A 19,714-nucleotide genomic window follows, 5' to 3' on the forward strand; every position below is an offset into this window, starting at 1 on the left:
TAACTTCAGCAATACAATTAGGTCAGGTTTAACTAATTAATTTAACACCGGAAGAAGTTCCTAACAAAATCGATGCAGTTACATGGAACGAAACGGTTCCTAAGCCAGTTTAATAGCTACTGGGGAACTGGCACTAGAATTTCAGAAAAAGTCAAGATAGAGGAAGTGTGATTTTTGGCCTTTTTAATGCGGAAGGAATACTGCAGCACACACAGAAGTGACAGTAAGGACACTTAAACTTAAGACACATTTCTGAAAATCAATAGGAACACTAGCTGCAAAGTCCAGGCAGAGCATTGCTTCAACTGATCTTCTCTTACAAATATTTTATGTTGTTCTTATGCTACAGGCATGTCCCTGTTTAGGGGAGAGGGAAGGGAAGAGGCAGGGACAGGAGGATCCATCTCCGGCCTAGAGTCAGGAGTGCTAACACAGGAAGACCTCATCCGTTGAGGAGTCTATCCCATAAAGCTCAGAAATCAAGAATACTGACTGCACATTAACAACAACTGTTTTTCCTGAGTCTGGGTTCAACAAGTCTTTATACTACGAAAGAGTAGGAAGAGGAACCATTTAAGTGATCAAGCAAGAAGAATCCTGGAAGTCTCAAGAATGAAAGTAATTACAGACAAGATGACAGTTATTAATGGGAAATAGCTGAAAAGGCTAGTTGATAAAGACTATTTCAAAGTGAAATTGCCTAGTGTTTAATTGGGCTGCTAGTAAACACGCCTCTCACTAAGAGAGCAGCTTTCATACTGAATCATATGAATAAGTAACCTGGAACTTTACTACACATACAGTCTAATTCTGATTTCATATGCTGTTGTAAAACCAGAGTGATTCTGATTAAATTAGTGTTATATCAAGCCAGAGTGATTCTGATTAAATTAGGGTTATGTCAGCATAAAGTAAAATCAGAATTTCTCGAAGACGAGAGCACCTATAGATTTGGTTGGTGTAAGCAGATAGAAAACTTCTATATCCAGTTTCCAGTTGGCTTCCCTTCATTAATACAGATGTAAAAAACAAAACAAAAAAAACCCCCAAAACCCACATGAACTGGAGGGGTGGTGAGCTACGCGTCATTTTGGACAGATAGAGCCTCACTCTAAACTGAGACAGCTTTCAGCACAAAAAAAAGATACAAATTCATTATTTGTATGAAACATGTATTGCAAAATTAAGTTGGGATTCAACAATCTGCAACAACATCCACAGCTATATAGTATTTAAAAAAAAAAAAAAAACAACAAACAAACAAACAAGTGTGGTTCTTCTTCCATTCAAGTAAAACTAAAACAAGATAAAGAAACGTGGAAGTTTAAAAAAGAGTCTTAGAAGCAGCAAGTTACAATTCTTTCTGTAATACCACACCATTTTCATTAACTTGAAGCATTTTAAAGATGTCAAAGACACCAACAAAATCATAATTTCAAGTGGCTTTTTGATAGTTGTTGTTTGAATGGGTCCAGCCCAGGTCTGCAACCCGTACAGACATGCAGAACAGGAGGAATTCACAATTATTATTAAGAACAGACACTGGAACATGCCAATTTTAAAATGACAAAGCAAAGAAAATACCTTCAAATTGTCAACAAACATGGGCTACTGACCACTAAAGGGCATTTAATATTTTACATAAAAAGGCAAGTTGGAAAAAAAACATCCAAAAAGAACCCTCCAAACCACCAAGAGCAGGGTCATCGCATACAAAGTTCTCTACGAGCTTGGTAATTTCTATATTGCCCTTAATACGCAGGCTTCTATCTTCTCCACAAGATGCCAAACCACTAACAATTTTGGTTTTATTTAAATGTGGTTTTTTTTTTAAAAAGAATTATACTGAAAGTCTGTTTCACCTAGGAAAAAAACCCTACTAATGCACCCCTTCAGGACAGAAAAGTGTGCGTATGTAAGTCAGTACAGGTGCTTTTTCTACTACCTTTAGGAAAGCAAAGAATGTATTTTTAAGGAAAACTAATCGGCAGCAGCCTGTTCTGTCATTAAATCAAACACAGTTTCACAGCTGAAGAAGTTACTGTTTTTAAATTTGTGTTTCACTAAATCACCATTTCTTAATGCTTTGTAATAAAACCCACGGCCCGACCCTGGGCCAGGATTTTTGTAGTCCTACTACAGAGATGGTTAGGTTCAATTCAAGCTCCACATAAGCTACTTAGTGTTTTGTGCGTCCGACTCTCAGAATAAAGGGAACACTTCCAAGTCTCCAGGAGATGGGAATAATAATAAAAACAAAAAAAAATAATCCAAATTCCAAGCAATCTCTGTAAAAATCTAGAGCTCAGTTACAGGTGCTTTGACAGTCCGTAAGCAGATCTTATTTCTGATACTGAGGACGTCCTCTCATTTACACCGATGTAAGCAAATAGTACCTCCACTATCTGCAGTGAAGTGACATCAGCACAGAACTGGCATAACAGGATAAGGTAATTAGGGTTGAATGCTTTGAAGCTTAAAAAAAGATTATTTTTTTTTTTTCCCCTGAAACACTGGCAGAGTGTTTTTCAAATGCCCATCCTGGTTACTTAAGAACAACTGCCTAAAGCCCATCAGCTTCTACTTTTTTTTTCCTATATTATATTATCCCAAATATATTATGCCTGCAGTTATCCCAAATCATATTATGCCTGTATCACTGTGAAGTTTCCTTTCTTTTACTATTTGACGTTCATGCACAGCATTTAGTTGCAGTAACTTTTGGAAACAGAGCCTGATTCCTCATACCTTTCTGTTTGTGCAAAAAGGGTGCAGAACACTACGCTTGAACTGAAAGACATTTATACGCGTATTTACAGAAGTCAATGGCTGGGAAGAGGCAAAGTACAAAAGAAACTGGGCTCATAACATCCAATTTGAGTTGATCTTTTCATCCAGGCTGGAAAAGGCTGACCATCTCTTAGATAAATGAGGTAAAGCATTGTTTCAATACCAGATAAATAAGGATAATATATAGCACCTAATGTGGCATTTGTGCAACAGTTTTACTCAGTTAAATTAAGAGTTAACAGCCAACAGGGTTTCAGATTTTGTGTACTAAATGTAAATTGAAACTAAGCCACGTTTTAAAGAGCTAAACCATTAGAGCGTGTTGACTGCAAAGTAATACATACAAAGGTAATTTTGCTCTAGAAAGTACGACCAAGGTTAGCAAGAGTTAAAATATTCGTATGAACAAAAAGGAATATGTAACAGTCAATAAAAAAAGAGTAATGGGAAGTCTATTGGACTACTCCAAAATATTTAGTAGAACCATGGAAATAAAACTTCCCATTCCCCATACTATTCTTGGAACTTCTGTAGTTTTCACAAAAGCAGGTTTCCCCCCACGCCATCAAGTATCCACGGGTGCAGTAACGACTGCAGGATCTTGACTATCAAAGTGTCTTGAAAGACCAAAGTCTTGGCTTTACCATCCCCAAAGTCTTTCATAATGTAATTGATTGCACATTTTTAATATATTACAAATTTGCTAAATGAAGCCAACCACTCATTACCTCATCAGTACAGCCTGCACAAGGTACAGTTTATTTATATACTTATATTCTAATCTAACACCAGCTGTCAGCGTATTTTATATTACATGTGGTATTGCACTTTTTGAGTGGCACCTCAGCGTGTGTTTGCAAGTGAAGGAGCTGAACCCCCAAAAGCCCCAGACCTTTGGAATTCACTCCAAGTGCTGCCAATCTAGCGAGTTTTAAATGCCAGGGTGATCATCACCCTCATAATCACGGGCTTCACTAATTAAAAAACCTGTTTAATAATCAGATAAACAGTCCTACCTGAAGTTGTGCATAAGGGCAATCTGAAATCCTCAGTACTCTGAACAGTTCCAAAAAGTGATGCCAATTTAATTGATTGCACGCATCATAATCGTGTTAAGAGGACAACAACTAGATTTACAAATATATTACACACACGCACACACAAAACAGACAAAGCTATAAAATGTTTGGTAACTCCACATGCTTTGAGCTAGCCAACGTATCTGCTGTATGCTGAACTGCTTATTATTGATCATATTGAAAAAATCTAAATTGCTATTTCTGATGGATTTGTTACTGGATTAAACAGCTGCTTCCAATGGAGGAAGAAAGAGGAGAAACGGTGGACCCAAAGATTGAGGGTTTACATGTACGTTCCTTGAATAGCCAGCAAATCACTTCAGTAATGTGAAGAGTGATGCGCAAATTTATTTTTTTTTTTTTTTTTTTCCTGAAGAGAGACTTAGGCCAAGTTCACCTCTGGCATTAGTGGGTGTATCTCCCACTACTTCAATGGTACTTGTGTCCTCTTTCACCAGGGTTGAATTTGGTCCTAGGAGTATATCTGGTCACCTTCAGTGACGTTAATGGAAACGGGAGTCTTGGACAGATAGAACTGGGCTGCAAAATTAAAAGAGTGAATATTGGACAAATCATGTAAATAAAGAATATATATTAATAATAGTTCCTATTATATAAATAGCCTTTATAAAAAAATAATCTTTCAATAATTTTAATAACTCACCTTTCTTTAGGTTCTGGAAAACATGTATGAAAAAAATCTATTCAGTTCAAGTTAGATTAAAGCAAACCTAAGATGAACACTACAACTCTCTGTTGCACGAAACCCAATTCTGACCATTCAGTTTCCAGGTTAGTCAGTTTTTGGGGATGATAGGGAGTTTCTCTGTGAAGGTATGAATTGCACCCCTAGAAATACTGAGCAGAAGAAACACCGCACTGAATGGGCCTATTTCCTACTGCTTTCAGAAACTGTGCAGATGACGGACCCAGAAATCAAAGGGTCACCTAAATCCCGTAAACGTTAATGCCTCTGAGCACATTTAAAAGGCACTGTCCTCTCACTATTGATTTTAGATCTTTGACCTTAAAACTCCTTCCCTTCAAACTATGCTCCATTTAAATATTCGCTATCACTTGAATTCTCTTTCCACTCTTCTCAATCCAGCATAGCCTCTACCTGCTGTACCAGATCTAAGGTACTGTGTGATGGACTCTATGTTCATGCTAGCACTATTTTCTTTTCCCTTCTAATTTATCCTATCAAATGAAAAAAGGAAACATTCTTCCAAGTTTACCTTTTTGGGCTTAAGGCATAACATGAAGTTACACATCATACTAAAGCTTAATTTTTGAAGTGTACAATTTTAGTGCTATCTGAAACCCTGTTTTACATTATTTTTCGACAGTTGTCTGAACAGTTCATCTCTTTTCTTGCCATAAATTCTAATGTTGTTCGTGGTTTGTGCAATTCCTATGCAACCAGTCTTTGCTGCTAACGGGTATTAACAGTGCAGTACCCACAAAGCGGGCTATCAGTTCTTGTTTTCTTTGCTTTCATTTCAGTTCAAAGCATGTTGCTTTATTGTGTGGAAGATCCAGTCCATTTTCGTTGTCCAGCCACCATGGTGAGCATCATTCATTTGCTTCATGAAGTACTCAAGAGCTTCCTGCTCCGTTTTGTCCAATGCAAGGGTCTTTCGAATGTACGCAATATCGTCAAAGGACTGCAGTTCTGGCATTCCTGAGCCAAGCATCATGGAGAAAAGATTTATGAAGAGATTGGCATGCTGCCGAATTGCTAGATAAGCCTTATAACACATCTCTTGAAACCTGGAAGAAATAGGGAAAAAAAGCTCAGTGTATTTCCCTATTAGATGTGTATTACTTCTTCACCTCCAAAACAGTTTTCAGGTAACTGGACAGTCGCCTAATAAGAACACTGTAACATTGCTGAAAAAATATCCTCACCTTCCTACTTAGGTTATCTTCATTTCTGTAAGAATCAGCAGTGGTCAGGCTAACACAACAGCCAAACCGAAGACAGGTTTTCTAGGCTTAAACCTCATTTGCAATTCATGCAAGCATTCCACACAAGTTTATGGGAGTTCACAGAGCCAATTTAGTCATTGCCACTGACATTTCCGATTTCAGAGCACACTTCCTGATACACTATGGCAAACAGCACTTTCCTGGTTATCATCAGAGATGAACTTCTCTCCTGTAGTTTTACGCGGGCACTACCTGTTGCTCCTGAGATACTCTGGAGAATGCACTGAAGCCAGGGGCATTTGCTGTATCACAACATTGGGTGAGAAATGCCCATTTATGCTGAAAACAATAGCTTACGTTAAGAAAAAAAAAAAGGCAAAAAAGCTTCACTGCAGCATTTAGACAGACACTATAACTTTAACTCCGTCTCCACTCCCGCAACATAATGAAATTAAGATCAAAATTGAAACCTCTCAAAGACTGGATCTCTGGGATGACAGATACTAGGAATGACTACAGCAACGGAATTTATTTATTATTACTATTTTAAAGTTCTCATTTCTTAGTAGGTTCTGCACAATGTCACAAACTACACAGGCCAACTGAAGAGCTGGTATCACAGCAGCTATAGGAGAGAGAAGTATTGCTGAGTGACCAGCAAGGCTCTGATGTGCATTACACCTGACGTTTAAGAATTCTTGGGTTTTGCAGTTATGCAATCCCAAGAGGATTTTAAGTGTTAACTAAAAAAAAAGTTTCAGATATTTAAAAATTTATCTTTATACCCATGCATGCTGATCCTGCAAAGCTCAAGTGAGATTTCATGAACCAAAGTGCTCAGGCCATGTAACCACTGATTTACAAGTGGTTGGCTAATTTTCAACTAAAGAATTAGAACATACCCACTGCAAACCAATTAAAATACTACTTTTCAATTAAGAAGACTAATTATTAAAGGTCACCAGTAGCAAAGCGCATTTTAGGTACAAAACACGATGGAAGTTCAACACTTCAAAGGGCTCACCTTTCAAACTCCCTTGTTTTGGTACATTCTTGGGCTCCTTTACTAATCACTATTAAGAAGTCTTGTGTTAAGACAAATGGCACACGTTCTCTTTTGTAACCAAATTTTTTCTTCTTGTGATCGAGGAAGTGCCCAAAGTCAATGTGAAACAGCTTGGAAAGACAGAAAGGTATTTTAAGATTAGGAACTCCTTGTTTAAATGATGTCATAGTAACATTGATCATTTACTTATAGTTGAGATGGATTTTTTTTAAAACAAACTCATGTCAAAGTGAGAGATGACATTAGGCTATGTTTTTAGAAGAACGTATCTTACTTGTCCATCATCTTTTACCATGATGTTACTATTGTGGCGATCACCAATGCCCAGTATAAAGGTAGCAACACAGTAGCCAGCACAAGAACGTGTAAACAAGTCAATAGCTGCATCATACCTATTGAAAACAAAGAAAGGAGACATTTTCCTACAGGTATTCTAGTAATACAAAAGTGCAGATTTTTTTCTCCCCCCCTTCCCATTAAGGAAGGGACAACTTCTACTATCTTCTCTCAATGAAGCCGAGTTCCTGGACTTTTTATCACTTTATCAAAGTCAGGAAGAAATTCAGCATCCTCTGAAAACAGAAGTCCTTACAGTTAGATCACGTGACAGTAAACACGCTATTAAAGTGACTGTCCCTCTTTTGAAGGCCAGCAGTTCTCATTTTGATGAGCTACTGTTAAAATACAGACTTAAGCCACATCTTCATAGTTCTACCTCCAACTTTACCACCAAGAAGTCACAAAACCACCCAAAGTAAGAAGAGCTACAAGGAGGAATACTAGGCAAGTAAGGGCAGGGAAAAAAAAACCACCACAACCGAGAGCAGATGGACATAGTTTCCCACTTGATGAACTTTAGTTCTCTTGAAGTTTCCATCAAAAAGAGCACACGAACAAGACAAACAAGCAACAGGAAATCTCACATTTCTCCTTTGTTCTTGTCCTTGAGCCACTGATGCAATGTATGGCTGTTGAACTGCAATGCTCCTTTTAAGCCTCCTTTACATTGAATCTGCATGATGGTATGAGAGCTCCGCACCACCTCGATGAGTCCCACACAGTCACCAATAGACAAACAACCATAAGGCAACATCCTGAGAGATAAAGGGTTGGGTTTGGTTTTTTTTTTTTGAACAGAGTTAACTTTTAAGACAAAAAGCACCAGGCACTTTTGATAACCCTTATCAGGTGTCATCTGTTACTTACTTTAGGATATGAAAATCTGTGTTAATGTTTTATAGGTGTATTACCATTAGTCTTGTGGAAAAAACGTACCAGGTGTTAGTACAGTAACATGCCAGCCACTGTATCTACCAGTGTCATTCTTCAGTTTTGTATCAGGACAAAACGTTAAGACAAAATTTTATTAACATTTTCTTGGAGGTCTTAGGGAATACAGTGGAACAACTCTTAAAAAGGCATTCATCATGATTTACCGAGACCTATTCAACTATATTCAAAGTGAAGTACTAGAGACAGAATCTAAGCATTCTGAAAACCAATGTTAGGATTTCATGGGTTACTGTAACAAGCAGCAGACAATACTTTGTATTTAAAACCAGCATGGGACCTTCAAAATGAGTTTCCGAACAGTACCTGAACATATTACAAAATTGCATTCTGCAGAAGCTACTCTACCCACAGACTATCTAGAGGTGGAGAAGCCACACGCGTCAGAGTGGGCAATACCTACTTTGTGTACTGAAATGAAGATACCAGCTACAAAGAGTCATTGGCTCAACAGGGCTGCAAGTTTGGCAACTTGTTGAAAGCAAACCCTACAGATACCATCAGCAGACCAGAGCACAGCTAGTGTGTGTTAGCTCCTGGGATGTAAATCCCTCCTACCCACTTGAATGAGCCTTCAGTATTTTTCAAATATGATCGTATGTTTACAGAATCCAGTAGTTTAGCTAACTGAAGGTTACTAAAAAAAAATATTAAAAATCGCTCTAACGTGTACAAGCATGCTGACTTAGAGTATTTCATTGCTTCCATTGTCCCAAGGGTAATAAATCCCTAGTAACAAACCAACACAAAAGCCATTAAGAACAGTATTGCTTGAGAATGACCTCTAATGCTTACCGAAGATCAAGACCCTGATTTTGCCAGATGTTTTCCATAATTCTAATTATCTGAAGTGTCAACATGTCCTGACGCAAGTCTGGAATAGTCAATACACAGAGATTGCAAATTTCATAACACCAGAACACTTTGTTACATCTTAATTTACTTTTCTCCCAAAAAGTATATCTAAAGGAAATGAGGCTTGCAGAGTTTAGTGTAGGTTTTTTTTTTTGCTCAGTACAGAAAAGCAGATTTTAAATAGTTGAGAATGACGATGAATTTGTGGTGGCGATTTCAAAGCTGTTTAAAAATATACAATAAAAACATGACAACGGGGTTACAGATTACACATCTGTAATATCTTGAAGATATTTTCAAGTAAAAAAACCCAAAGTACTAAATAGTATCGTGTTCCACCACAACAGACCAAGCATCTTAGAAAATACAAAATTTGTACATGACTGAGACAAATACTAATTTGTACATACTTAATTTTTCCAGAGATTATTTTTTAAAGGTTTTTTTTTAATATATGTATTTTATACGCTTAGAGAAAATATTGAACAGTAGGCTAGGAAAATAAACAGATATGTAGCTTTTGGATTACACTTATTTTTCCTTACCGTCTCCATTTTTAAAGATTATCTCATTGTTCTGAAATAACAATTCAGACATAATATCGGGGTTTTCCCAGTTCAACCACAAGGGCCTTTTTGCAGATGACATTATCCTACACTCCTCAAGCCTATAAGAGAGATAAGATTTCTATGAAAAGGGCACAATTTGATTGTCATACCATGTTTCTGTACCACTACTAAGTTCTCCCTGTTTTCTTCAAACTCTTTGTACTAGTATCAAACTAAAGATGCACAAGTAACTGACAATCAACCGCTTTTACTTTCAGCTTCAAACTGGAATAAGTAAATGCAATATTAACCATTTGCTAAGCCCACCAGAAGAGCTGGCTATGTTGTAAATTTTCCTTTGGCAGTGTGTGTTCCTTACAAACGGAAGACAGACTGCAGACTGGGTAATACCTACTTTGTGTACATTTCCTTCCAAATGGAAAACACTCCTATCACCTTAAAGGAACAGATAACTGTCATCTTGTTCTCTCATTTGTTAAACCATTAGACTGGAACTACTTCCTTCTTTATAAATTAGTCTCCTACAAATTTTATTCAGTTAACTTTGAAGATACTAACAATTAGTATGTTAAACATTTAACCTTAGCATTGCTAATGTTAACATTACTATGCAGTTTTTTAAACACCTAGACAAAATTCAAAACTGAAGACAATACCGAAGATTTCCCAGTTGATGCGCAGGATTAAGAGGAGAGATAAAACCTTGTAAAGCATCCATGAAATCTGGCCGTCTCATTTGTTCAACAAGAAACTTCATCTGTACCTGGTAAATAACAACATTCAGGTTTTGAAAACACTAACTGCATGTAAACGAAGGTAAGTATCAGATTTTAGCTTTGGTTTTAAAGCATGCTTTTGCACAGTCCCAACATCAGCAACTCCGCTTAGCCACGTATCACACAAATTGAAACCCTTAATTTTAGTTTTGTTGCCTTAAGAGGTAGACAACAGCAATGCACACAGAAAATATTACAGCTTCTAGGATAACATACTATCTACTGAAGTTAGCATTAATACTTTTCCAGTTAATCAAATAAAACACAACTCTAAGTAATTCCTGTGACTCAACAGCAATAGTTTTGGTATGTGGACAGCTTGTAATACCTTCTGGGTCTCATCTTTTTTTTCCTGCTTGAGAATATCTGTGAGGTTAATCAACTTCTCCATAGCCTCCACCTGCCTGCTCAGATGCTTTAGGTACATTCCACATGCTCGACAATAGGACTCCAGAAGTAAACCAAACCTCTGACTTACAGTTTTATTGTGCATTTCAGACCTACACAGAGAGGAAGAACGGTTATAGCTTAAAGACAAGACCACTTAGAGGTGTCAAAAATGAAGCTATACCTGTAACATCTTCCCGATGGCTGCTTATGGATCCTTCTTTTCAGGTAAATAACTTGTATTGACCTCTCACAATTCATCTCATTTTGACTGGATTGATCAGACTTCAGTACCTTTTACAACCAATTCAGCACAGAGTGTATAGGCTTTCCCCCCATTCTTTCTTGCTCTGTCCTGTCCTTTTCCACCCCTTGCCTTTATTCAAAATCCATGCTTCCCAGAAACTCTGTAGTAAACCTCAAGCTTTCAACTCAAGTTCCAGGTTTCTTTGCTGAGAGCAAAGCTAACCTGTTTCATTTTTGACTCCTATTTTCTCATTTAGCCAATCCCAGGCTGTGGCCCCTCTAGTTTCCTTGTTCTTACCTAAAATACATCCCCTCAAACAAGCTGATCAGGCAACTTATTTCATTATCCTTGATGATTACCAAGGAAAGTAGAAAACTGAAAGCACAAAGATTCCTTGCTTCTATTTCTGTGTCTGATCATACTGTCTTAGAACAGCATTTTTAGGTGAGACTTAGCTAGAATTCAGTATTACTGTAGGCTGATTTATGCTCAGCCTTCTCAATTACAGAAGTCCATTTTATACTTGGTAAGGAAGAACACAGATATTTTGGCTATCAAGCTCTATAAAGTCTTTAATAAGCATGCATCAACAGTTATTTTTCAAAGCCTTATCTGATCAAATTGGGCAGCTTTCTTTAGGCCTCAACTGTTTCTATAATTTTCTGGAAAAGACTGGTGAGAGATCTGGCATAAAAAAAATAAATTTCCAACAGCAGAAGTCTGTCCAAGCTGTAAACAGCTAACAGTATGGGAGGCTTACAGCTGTCCTACTCTACCCTCCTTTTAGAAGTAGAAGACTATGTATCTATTATTAACTAGCTTTTGAAACTGTAAGGGATGACTTCTATTAACAAACTACGCATTCAAGCTCTTAATGAATCTAAAACAAACTTTAAGTGGCAATATTTTCCTAAAAAAGGACATTTAGTATGCCAAGCCTTTAGCCCAACTAATTATTTACAGCTAATAGGAGTCCCACCACCCCTTAGCATGATATTAAGCTTACTTTAAATGCCAAAAGAAGAAGTGTCCTATCCTTTGATTGGTCAGTGCCTTCTTGAGTAAAAATCGCACAAGCTGATTATCTAAATACTGTTCATATTTCAGAACCTAGTTAAGGATAAAGAGAAAATAAAAAAAAAATCATCTGCAGTTAGTATCTCTATGAACAATATACAGATTAAAGGCAAGTCAACAAAAAGCAATCTGTGTTCTATGTTAAATTTTGTAGAACGACTGATCTTGGTATTAATATTTGCATGTGTTAGGATTTGAACGACATCTGCTAACAGTGCATTGGCTGCCTCTATTTCAGGAACTTCCCATCTGATGCTTCCTTTACTGTTACCAAATATTTTAGCCTCAACTTGCTCAAAATTTTGAGAAGATGGTTCTGCTCATACTTTCCCATATGTTAGGACAGCTGAAATAGCTGCCTGTTCCAGTCGGTAGAACAGTTCTGCATCTCTGCAAAATCCTGGCATTTAATAACAAGCAAAACCACAGCACTACAGAAAATGAACTACATTTCATATCCTCCTCCTAACAATAATCCGCAATGCAAACAGGTACTTTTGATGACCTCTTTTTCACATCATAACTTTTACTGTATTTTAAGCCTCTGTGATTATTGAATATACACAAGACATGAAGTATACCCAAACACGTTATATACCTGTACTAGCTGGATTAAGTACTGAGACAGTTTGTCATCTGTCAAGTACTTCTCTAGACACCGAACTGCAAAAGCTCGCACCATTGGATCTGGATAATTACAGTCCAAAAGCTCCATTGCTTGCTCTGGCTTGATTGGAGGCCAATCTTTCACCAAACAGTACATCTGTGGACAAGAAGTCCAAGCACGTTACACATTTGCATTGATTAGGAAGAAGTTCTAACGCACAGCCATTAGAAGGTATCGTCAGACAAAAACTGCATCCAAGTAGAAGCTGTTTACTCGCCAGTCCTCTCTCAACAAACCATTTGGCATTAGTTGCCAGCTGACTTTGTTATTTTATCCACTATAAAAAGAATGAAAACAAAACATCACATTTAACCATAATTGATAAATCAGCAACATAACAGGGATTCAACTACTGCCACCAAGAGGAAATCTTAAGACTCAGACTGAGCTAAAGAACAAGAACTATGGACCAGTCTGATCAGTCAATTGTAGTGGCACCTTGAATCATCTAAGTTCTCATTCAATGCATCATGCACACATAACATGTTTTTAACTTCCAGAAGTTTTCTTTAAAACAGCATATCTTAAGTCTTCTTCAAAACTTAAAGCTAATTCAGTGCTATATGTTACCTGCGCCACTTCATCTCTAGAATTCCATTTAACAGACAAAAGTAATTTGGGCAGAATTTCTGGAGTATTCACGCAATAGTGTCTGCGAAAGAGAAAAAAGTTGTATGTACAAAATGGCATTTTTGCTTTGATAACCATCTATTATGTCCCCTCAGTCTTGCACCTTTTTCTTCCTTTGTCAGCAGAATCCGATTGATACCATAAGGTGGTGTCAGGAACCATGCATGAAGGTAAGATCGCAGTAAGGGGGAAAACAAACTAATTCAACAACTTTTTCTCCATGGCCTTATGCACCAAGACATACAATGCAGAGTGCTTTAAAAACCTTTTCTAAATGCCAAGCCCAACAATACAGAAGAAAGGGAGCAAAACCCAAGACAATCACAACAAATCTGGAGCAAATGGAATGAAGTTCGACTGTGCCAACAAATGGGTTTTTCTTTGGTTTGGTTTTTGTTTTTAAATACCTATGGCTCCAGAGGAAGTCCTTCTCTTGCTCAGTGATTTCAGACAAAGGATCTCGTGTACATATGGCTCGCAGTTGCTCCTTGTCGCTTTCTCTTAATTCATTATCTCTAGCTATTCTGTTACTCTGCAGAGAAAGAAAGCGGTCCATCAACCCTCCACATATTTTTTTCTGTTGTCATATGATATACATGAAGTATTTTAACAGCATAGCAACACTTATAGCCTATGTCATGCAATACTATCTTGTTTCATTTTGTTATCACTGAGGACTTTAGATTTAAAAACAGAGAGAGGAAAAACTATGCCTTTGATTTCTACAACTGCTTTTATTTAGTCACTACTGGGACAAGAGGAGGTATGTTCCAACTAAATCAGCTGTGTAGAGAAATAGCAGCGGTTGACATCTGATGAACAACAGAATGCAGCACAAAATGAAACTGGTCATTTCTGTCTCCAGTTTTGAGACTGCTGAGAGCTGCTTGAAGGAGTGAAAAAGAATCAGAACTGCAAAAGCAGAGTATGGGGATGAAGCCAGGTAAATAAAAGGTAGAACACTGTAGGAAAGCCTGAGTAACAAGATGACAGGAAAACATCAACCAGAATTAGTGTAAGATATTCCCCAAAACGCACAGAAAACAGAATTGGTACTTGCTGAAATTAATTTTAGCCATTTAATAGAACCAGCTTAGACAAATGGTAGCGGTATTGAAACTAGTACTACTTGATTTTTCACAGCTCACATGCCAAGTTCAATTTTTCTCCTACACTTTCCATTTATTTCATTGAATGTGTTTTTTGCAAAGCAACACACGAAATGATGCCGTTTCCGAGGTTTCAACTACAGAATCAATTGCACTGCAAATAAGAAATCTTAAGCAGCTTCTATTATTGCCTTTAGTATAAAATACAATTGTAACAAACAAGTTTTGACACTTAAAATGAAGCTATCCCAAAAATTCTGCAAGAGTTGAACAGTTATAGCGAACTCACATTTTCACACTTGTATGATATCTACTACTACAAAAGAGAAAGATCAACTCTTTCGCAAGTTCAAATTGTTTAAGCTGTAGAACCAGTGTTTGACCTCTTGTTCTCCTCCCTCCCTAGGCAATTCCTACTGAACACATTAAAGACGACAATAAGCAAGAATGAACTGAGCTTTGTCAGCCAGTTTTGTTGATGGAAATTTTCAACTGGTTGAACTCGTACTTTGAAGCAGAAATATCTACAGGTCCTTTACAGAAAGTCTTTGCAAGGCATCTAGCTTTACAAAAAAAAAAAGCTGAAGAAAAGAACAATCTGAAATTTCCATGTAGGAGATCAATGCACCCTTTAAAAGGGGAAGTGGAGTTATTTCTAAGAATATGCACAAATACAGAAGCAGTTGCTAGGTTATACCACAGGATATCTACTCCAGACTGAAAGTTTTCTACTTTACATTTATCTTCAGTTACATAAATTGTGTATTCTCACAATAGGTTCACTACTGTCACATGGGACAAGAATATACTGGTATGAATCAACCAACTCAGAGGATTTTTAGCACCTTGCCCTGTTCGTGTGATAGTCTGAGGTCTTAGTGCACCAACATGTTTTTTTTTTTTATTACTGTTCTGAAGTACATGGACTGGACTTAGCAGTAGGGGGCAATTATTCAGGACTACTCTCTATGTGGCACAGGAAAATTTCTAGAACACATTCTTAAATATTATGGTAACGGATACAGTGCAAGTAGCAAAGCCAGAGTCATTCTATAAGGAAATTAATGGATAAATGACTTTATAATCACCCTACTCCTGCCATAAGATCAAATAGTTGATATTGAACAAGTGATTTACTGTACATATTCAACTTGATTCTGAAAAAGTCATCCTAAAGAGTAAGTGAAAGTCAAAAAAGTATAAAATGTACCTGCACAGTGGGTCAGAAAGATCATAGTTTAGGTCAAGCCCAGAAGGAAAATGCATTTATCCTGTTGCGGTCAACACCAAAAACGTGAAATTCTATGAATTGTGGGACAGTAAATTAGATTTAATATTTGAAAATTCTTTCATATTCGAGATATTAATGGACCTATAAATGATCTCTTATAAGTATGTATTAATTGATTTTAAATGCAGTGTAATGCATTTCAAGGTTAAACCAGAAAAAGTTACGTTCTTGGTATCATAACAAAAACATTTATATAGAAATCATACCTCAGTGACTGCTTTGCTGATTTTGACCATTTCAGACAAGCATTTTTTACCTCTTTCAGACATGGCCAATGCTACACAGTAAACTAGTATCTGATTTTTGAATGAGTAACAACACATTGCCTTTTAACTCCCTAAATGTAGTTAATATTACAAACAGCTATAAATACGCACAGTATCTGAATACAGGAAGTTTGGCTTTGGACCTGAAGATACCACACATTAAAAGATAAAGGGGACAAATACAATACGAAGAGATAATAGTGATGTTCAAACTTACCAAGCATTTAATGAAATATGATTTAAGAGAGGATAAGTAACAAGAGGATTTTTGGCAGACAACAAGGAGGGTTGAAAGAAAAGCGGCATGAATAATGAGAAAGAGAGACTAAAGCACTGATAGTTTGTTTCCCTGTCAACTTAGTCATTGATGTAAACAGGCTTTCTCCATATTTAACCACTATGACCTTCTTCTATGGTATTGCAAGGATTATCACAAAAAGCAACAGACTAGAATTTGAGACTTCATCCTACCTCAGTTTGTTGGTTTGTTTTTTTTTTTTAATTATAAAGTGTGAGTTGATCATTACTTTGTCACTCAAGTAAGAACTTATTAACCTCACCATTTTCTATTTTTGCCTACAGATGGAACAGAGTTGAGCATATATAAGGCCAGGTAACAGGCTGTGTTATAGCAAAGGAATGTTATTTACCAAGAGGCCAGCTGTCCTTAAGCACTTAAGAGCCCCGCAGCACTGCTCAGTCACAATACATATCACAAGCAGATATGTCACTGTATGATGGGCTTCTTGTAGAGTATTAAGAGAGATCAAATGCCTACAAGCCTTTGTTTAGGAGATGTTGAGATGGGACTGTTATAAATATAACCAGAATTCCCAAACTGGAAGCTTGCTGACACCTATGCACTTTTTGGCACAGCGAAACTTTCCACCCCGAAACTCTTCTCACAGAGCACAAAGCTCCCTTGGGGAAACTCTCAAGTCTTTGAATCAGCCTCCAGAAGAAAATGTAAAACATATCAACTGATGTCACAGCCTTGTCTTCAAATACATAGCATTTTTAGCTTTACTGCTTTTCTTTTTTTCTCCTTTCAATTATCCAAAACGCGCTTTTAAGAAAGCTCCAAACCTCACCAAAAAGCCAATTGTCAACGCACAGATTTTTTTCATGGAAGAGAGGAGATAAAGGACTACACTCACGTGTATGCTAATCAATTCCCTTAGAATTCCCTGTACTTATGGTCATACCTAACCCATTAAACAGCCAGTAAAGAGTTATAAGCACCTTTAGGTTACAAAGGAAAGCCTACCTGTAGACATGAAACTGCAACAAAATAAAGAAAGTATCATTGCAGGAGAATCACAACTTTTCAAAAGTTAAACTACAGTAGTTTAGACATCTGAATTACTGATATAAAAATGTCAAAAAGGCCCTATCAGTTTGCAGTTAGACAGTTTCTCTTTGAGGTGTTTTGGTTGGTCAGTGAAGCATTAGGTCAGCTTATTGGTAATACAAAGAAATGGGAATATATTACTCTCATTTGCTAAACACAAAACAAAAAATTGATTTCTTGCTTTTACAATAAATCAGTTCTCTTTATCACTAATCTACCGAGTAAAATAAATAAATACTTTCGTATTTTAGTAGCTAACATTGGAAGGGGAGTTTGCCTTACCAGCCCCGCATAGCTGTAGTTAAACCCCAGTTCACGGGATATAGTCCAATTGGCATGTTCTTCGATCACCGTCATATCTGGAAACTTTACAGGATTGCTAAACCAATCAAATTCCAGCTCTAAACATGGAGTTTCCTATATAAAAGGAATTTAAATTACTTTTTCTGTTGAACGATACCAACTATAATACAGCATATTTGGAAAGTGTACTCCTAAAGAGGAAACTGGCATGCAAATACTTACCTTATTTGGATTTGACCCAGTAACACCAATAGGATTCAACAAATCCTCCAGCCCATGAGGTACTGCCCAAAGATTCAAAGCCATTTTCCCAGATACAAGAGTGTCTGTGTAATCAAACATGTTTATATTTCCCCAAGCCAATGGACAATGCTCCTTCAAGAGATTAAAAGATGATATTTTTAGTGTCATCTATTAATTACTGCAGAGTGAGTCAAGGAAGATAACATTTCCACCCCAAAGCAAGCTCTTACGTTCCCAGATTAGCTGAAAGCAGGTTGTGGAAGCTGTACTATATTTTTCTATGAATGACTGTCATGGCAGTTATTTTACAGAACGGTATCAAAATACTTGCAAACATATGCTTACATTTTCCCCATATCAAAATAACTCAAGATAATGGAGAGAGAGTTTTTGTGACAGATAGAGACTGCAGCGACAGGACAAAGAGCAACAGTCATAAATTGAAAGAGAATAGGCTTAGATTGGACATAAGATTTTTTGTTTGTTTGTTTTAAAAGTATGATGAGGGTGGTGAGCCCCTGGCCCAGGTTGCCCAGAGAAGCTGTGGCTGCCCCATCCCTGGAGGGGTTCAAGGCCAGGTTGGACGGGGCTTGGAGCAACCTGGGCTGGTGGGAGGTGTCCCTGCCCAGGGCAGGGGGTGGGACTAGATGATCTTTAAGGTCTCTTCCAACTCTAACCATTCTATGATTCTATAAGATTCATAAATCTGGCTGTAGGCAAAAAAAAATATCTAGTACCTGTGACACGCACTCAAACCCAGAACTGAATGATGCCAGTAGCTAGAATTAGATGCCATGTGTAGATTTGTAAAAATTACTATTTGTGGTCTGATATTTGCGTCAGATGCTAAAGTAGCACAAATTTTCTTTACTTTAAAAAACAACTCTAAATTCAAGTATAAATACTGCCTTTTTTTAATAAATAGGTAACTTATGGGTTTAGAAACTCGAGTTTAATGGCACTTGCACCTCAAAAGACTAATAGTGATCTTTGTGTCTGGCAATACAGTATAGATACGATTTACAGCATTGAACGGATAAGCTTTTTTCCATGTTGTTTAATTTCTGATCACAAAGAAGTGGTAGTCTGAATTAGATACAAGAAGAGAAACACACAAAACACAATTTTAATCAGATTCAAATCAAACATCGGACTAAGACTTGTTGTCAGGACAGCATTTAGCAAACATCTTCCTAAATTTGAGTTCAGTAGCTTTTGTTCGTTACTGTATTAAAGCCATGAAGCTTTTTACCTCCTTAGCACCCTTCCGGCCTTTAACGGAACAGATAGAAAGGCAGAGCCGAGCAGCACGTGGAAGATCAGGAATGTACATGTCATACAACAGCCATTCATTCCACCTGTAAGATTTCAAAAGCAGAATAAAACTAGGTTAAAGGAGAGCATGGAGACAACTGCATTCAAACAACAGTTATACTAAAAAGCATTTGGTATATTCCCACCTAAACTGTGTATGTGCATAAAGAGTACACTTTCTTACTGAAGAAGGGGCCTCCCACAGGCATTTGACCACATCTACTCCTTCTGGGAACGGAAGCTTCCCCGATTAGCCTTCTAGCACCAACACTGTTTCAAAAGTCATGCTACCTTCAATTCCTGCAAACTTAGTAATAGGTTTGTTCACTTTCACTCTTGAAAGCCTACTGACTGCAAGTGTCAGAGTAGGTATAACCTAAAGATAATGGATTTGCATGTGCTACACTAATGTAAGGTTTATTGTGAAATATTTTTCAATTCAGGGAAAAAAAAAAAGTGGGAAAAATGTGGC

The 19,714-nt window shown here is 37.2% G+C and overlaps 1 protein-coding gene across 11 annotated transcripts in view; it reads right to left on the reverse strand.

The window, feature by feature from the left end:
• Positions 1–1,239: 1,239 nt before the first annotated feature.
• Positions 1,240–19,714, reverse strand: part of PIK3CA (phosphatidylinositol-4,5-bisphosphate 3-kinase catalytic subunit alpha) — a 43,306-nt gene continuing 24,831 nt past the window's right edge. For 6 of the 11 annotated variants that reach the window (XM_054207258.1, XM_054207262.1, XM_054207259.1 and 3 more), the window contains 15 exons: positions 19,181–19,286; positions 17,908–18,060; positions 17,665–17,799; positions 13,773–13,897; positions 13,306–13,387; positions 12,667–12,831; positions 11,998–12,101; positions 10,686–10,857; positions 10,238–10,344; positions 9,558–9,679; positions 8,953–9,031; positions 7,791–7,961; positions 7,142–7,259; positions 6,826–6,977; positions 1,240–5,642 (listed from right to left, as the gene is read on the reverse strand). In XM_054207258.1, the coding sequence (XP_054063233.1) occupies positions 5,372–5,642; positions 6,826–6,977; positions 7,142–7,259; positions 7,791–7,961; positions 8,953–9,031; positions 9,558–9,679; positions 10,238–10,344; positions 10,686–10,857; positions 11,998–12,101; positions 12,667–12,831; positions 13,306–13,387; positions 13,773–13,897; positions 17,665–17,799; positions 17,908–18,060; positions 19,181–19,286 (2,062 nt within the window). In that variant the 3' untranslated portion in view covers positions 1,240–5,371. Of the gene's footprint in view, positions 5,643–5,780; positions 6,141–6,825; positions 6,978–7,141; positions 7,260–7,790; positions 7,962–8,952; positions 9,032–9,557; positions 9,680–10,237; positions 10,345–10,685; positions 10,858–11,997; positions 12,102–12,666; positions 12,832–13,305; positions 13,388–13,772; positions 13,898–17,664; positions 17,800–17,907; positions 18,061–19,180; positions 19,287–19,714 lie in introns of those variants that run through there. The other 5 variants (XR_008467179.1, XR_008467178.1, XM_054207263.1 and 2 more) reach the window with 5 other exon arrangements.

This window comes from Rissa tridactyla, chromosome 6, assembly GCF_028500815.1.
Source record: "Rissa tridactyla isolate bRisTri1 chromosome 6, bRisTri1.patW.cur.20221130, whole genome shotgun sequence".
In the NCBI taxonomy this organism is placed as follows: Eukaryota; Metazoa; Chordata; class Aves; order Charadriiformes; family Laridae; genus Rissa; species Rissa tridactyla.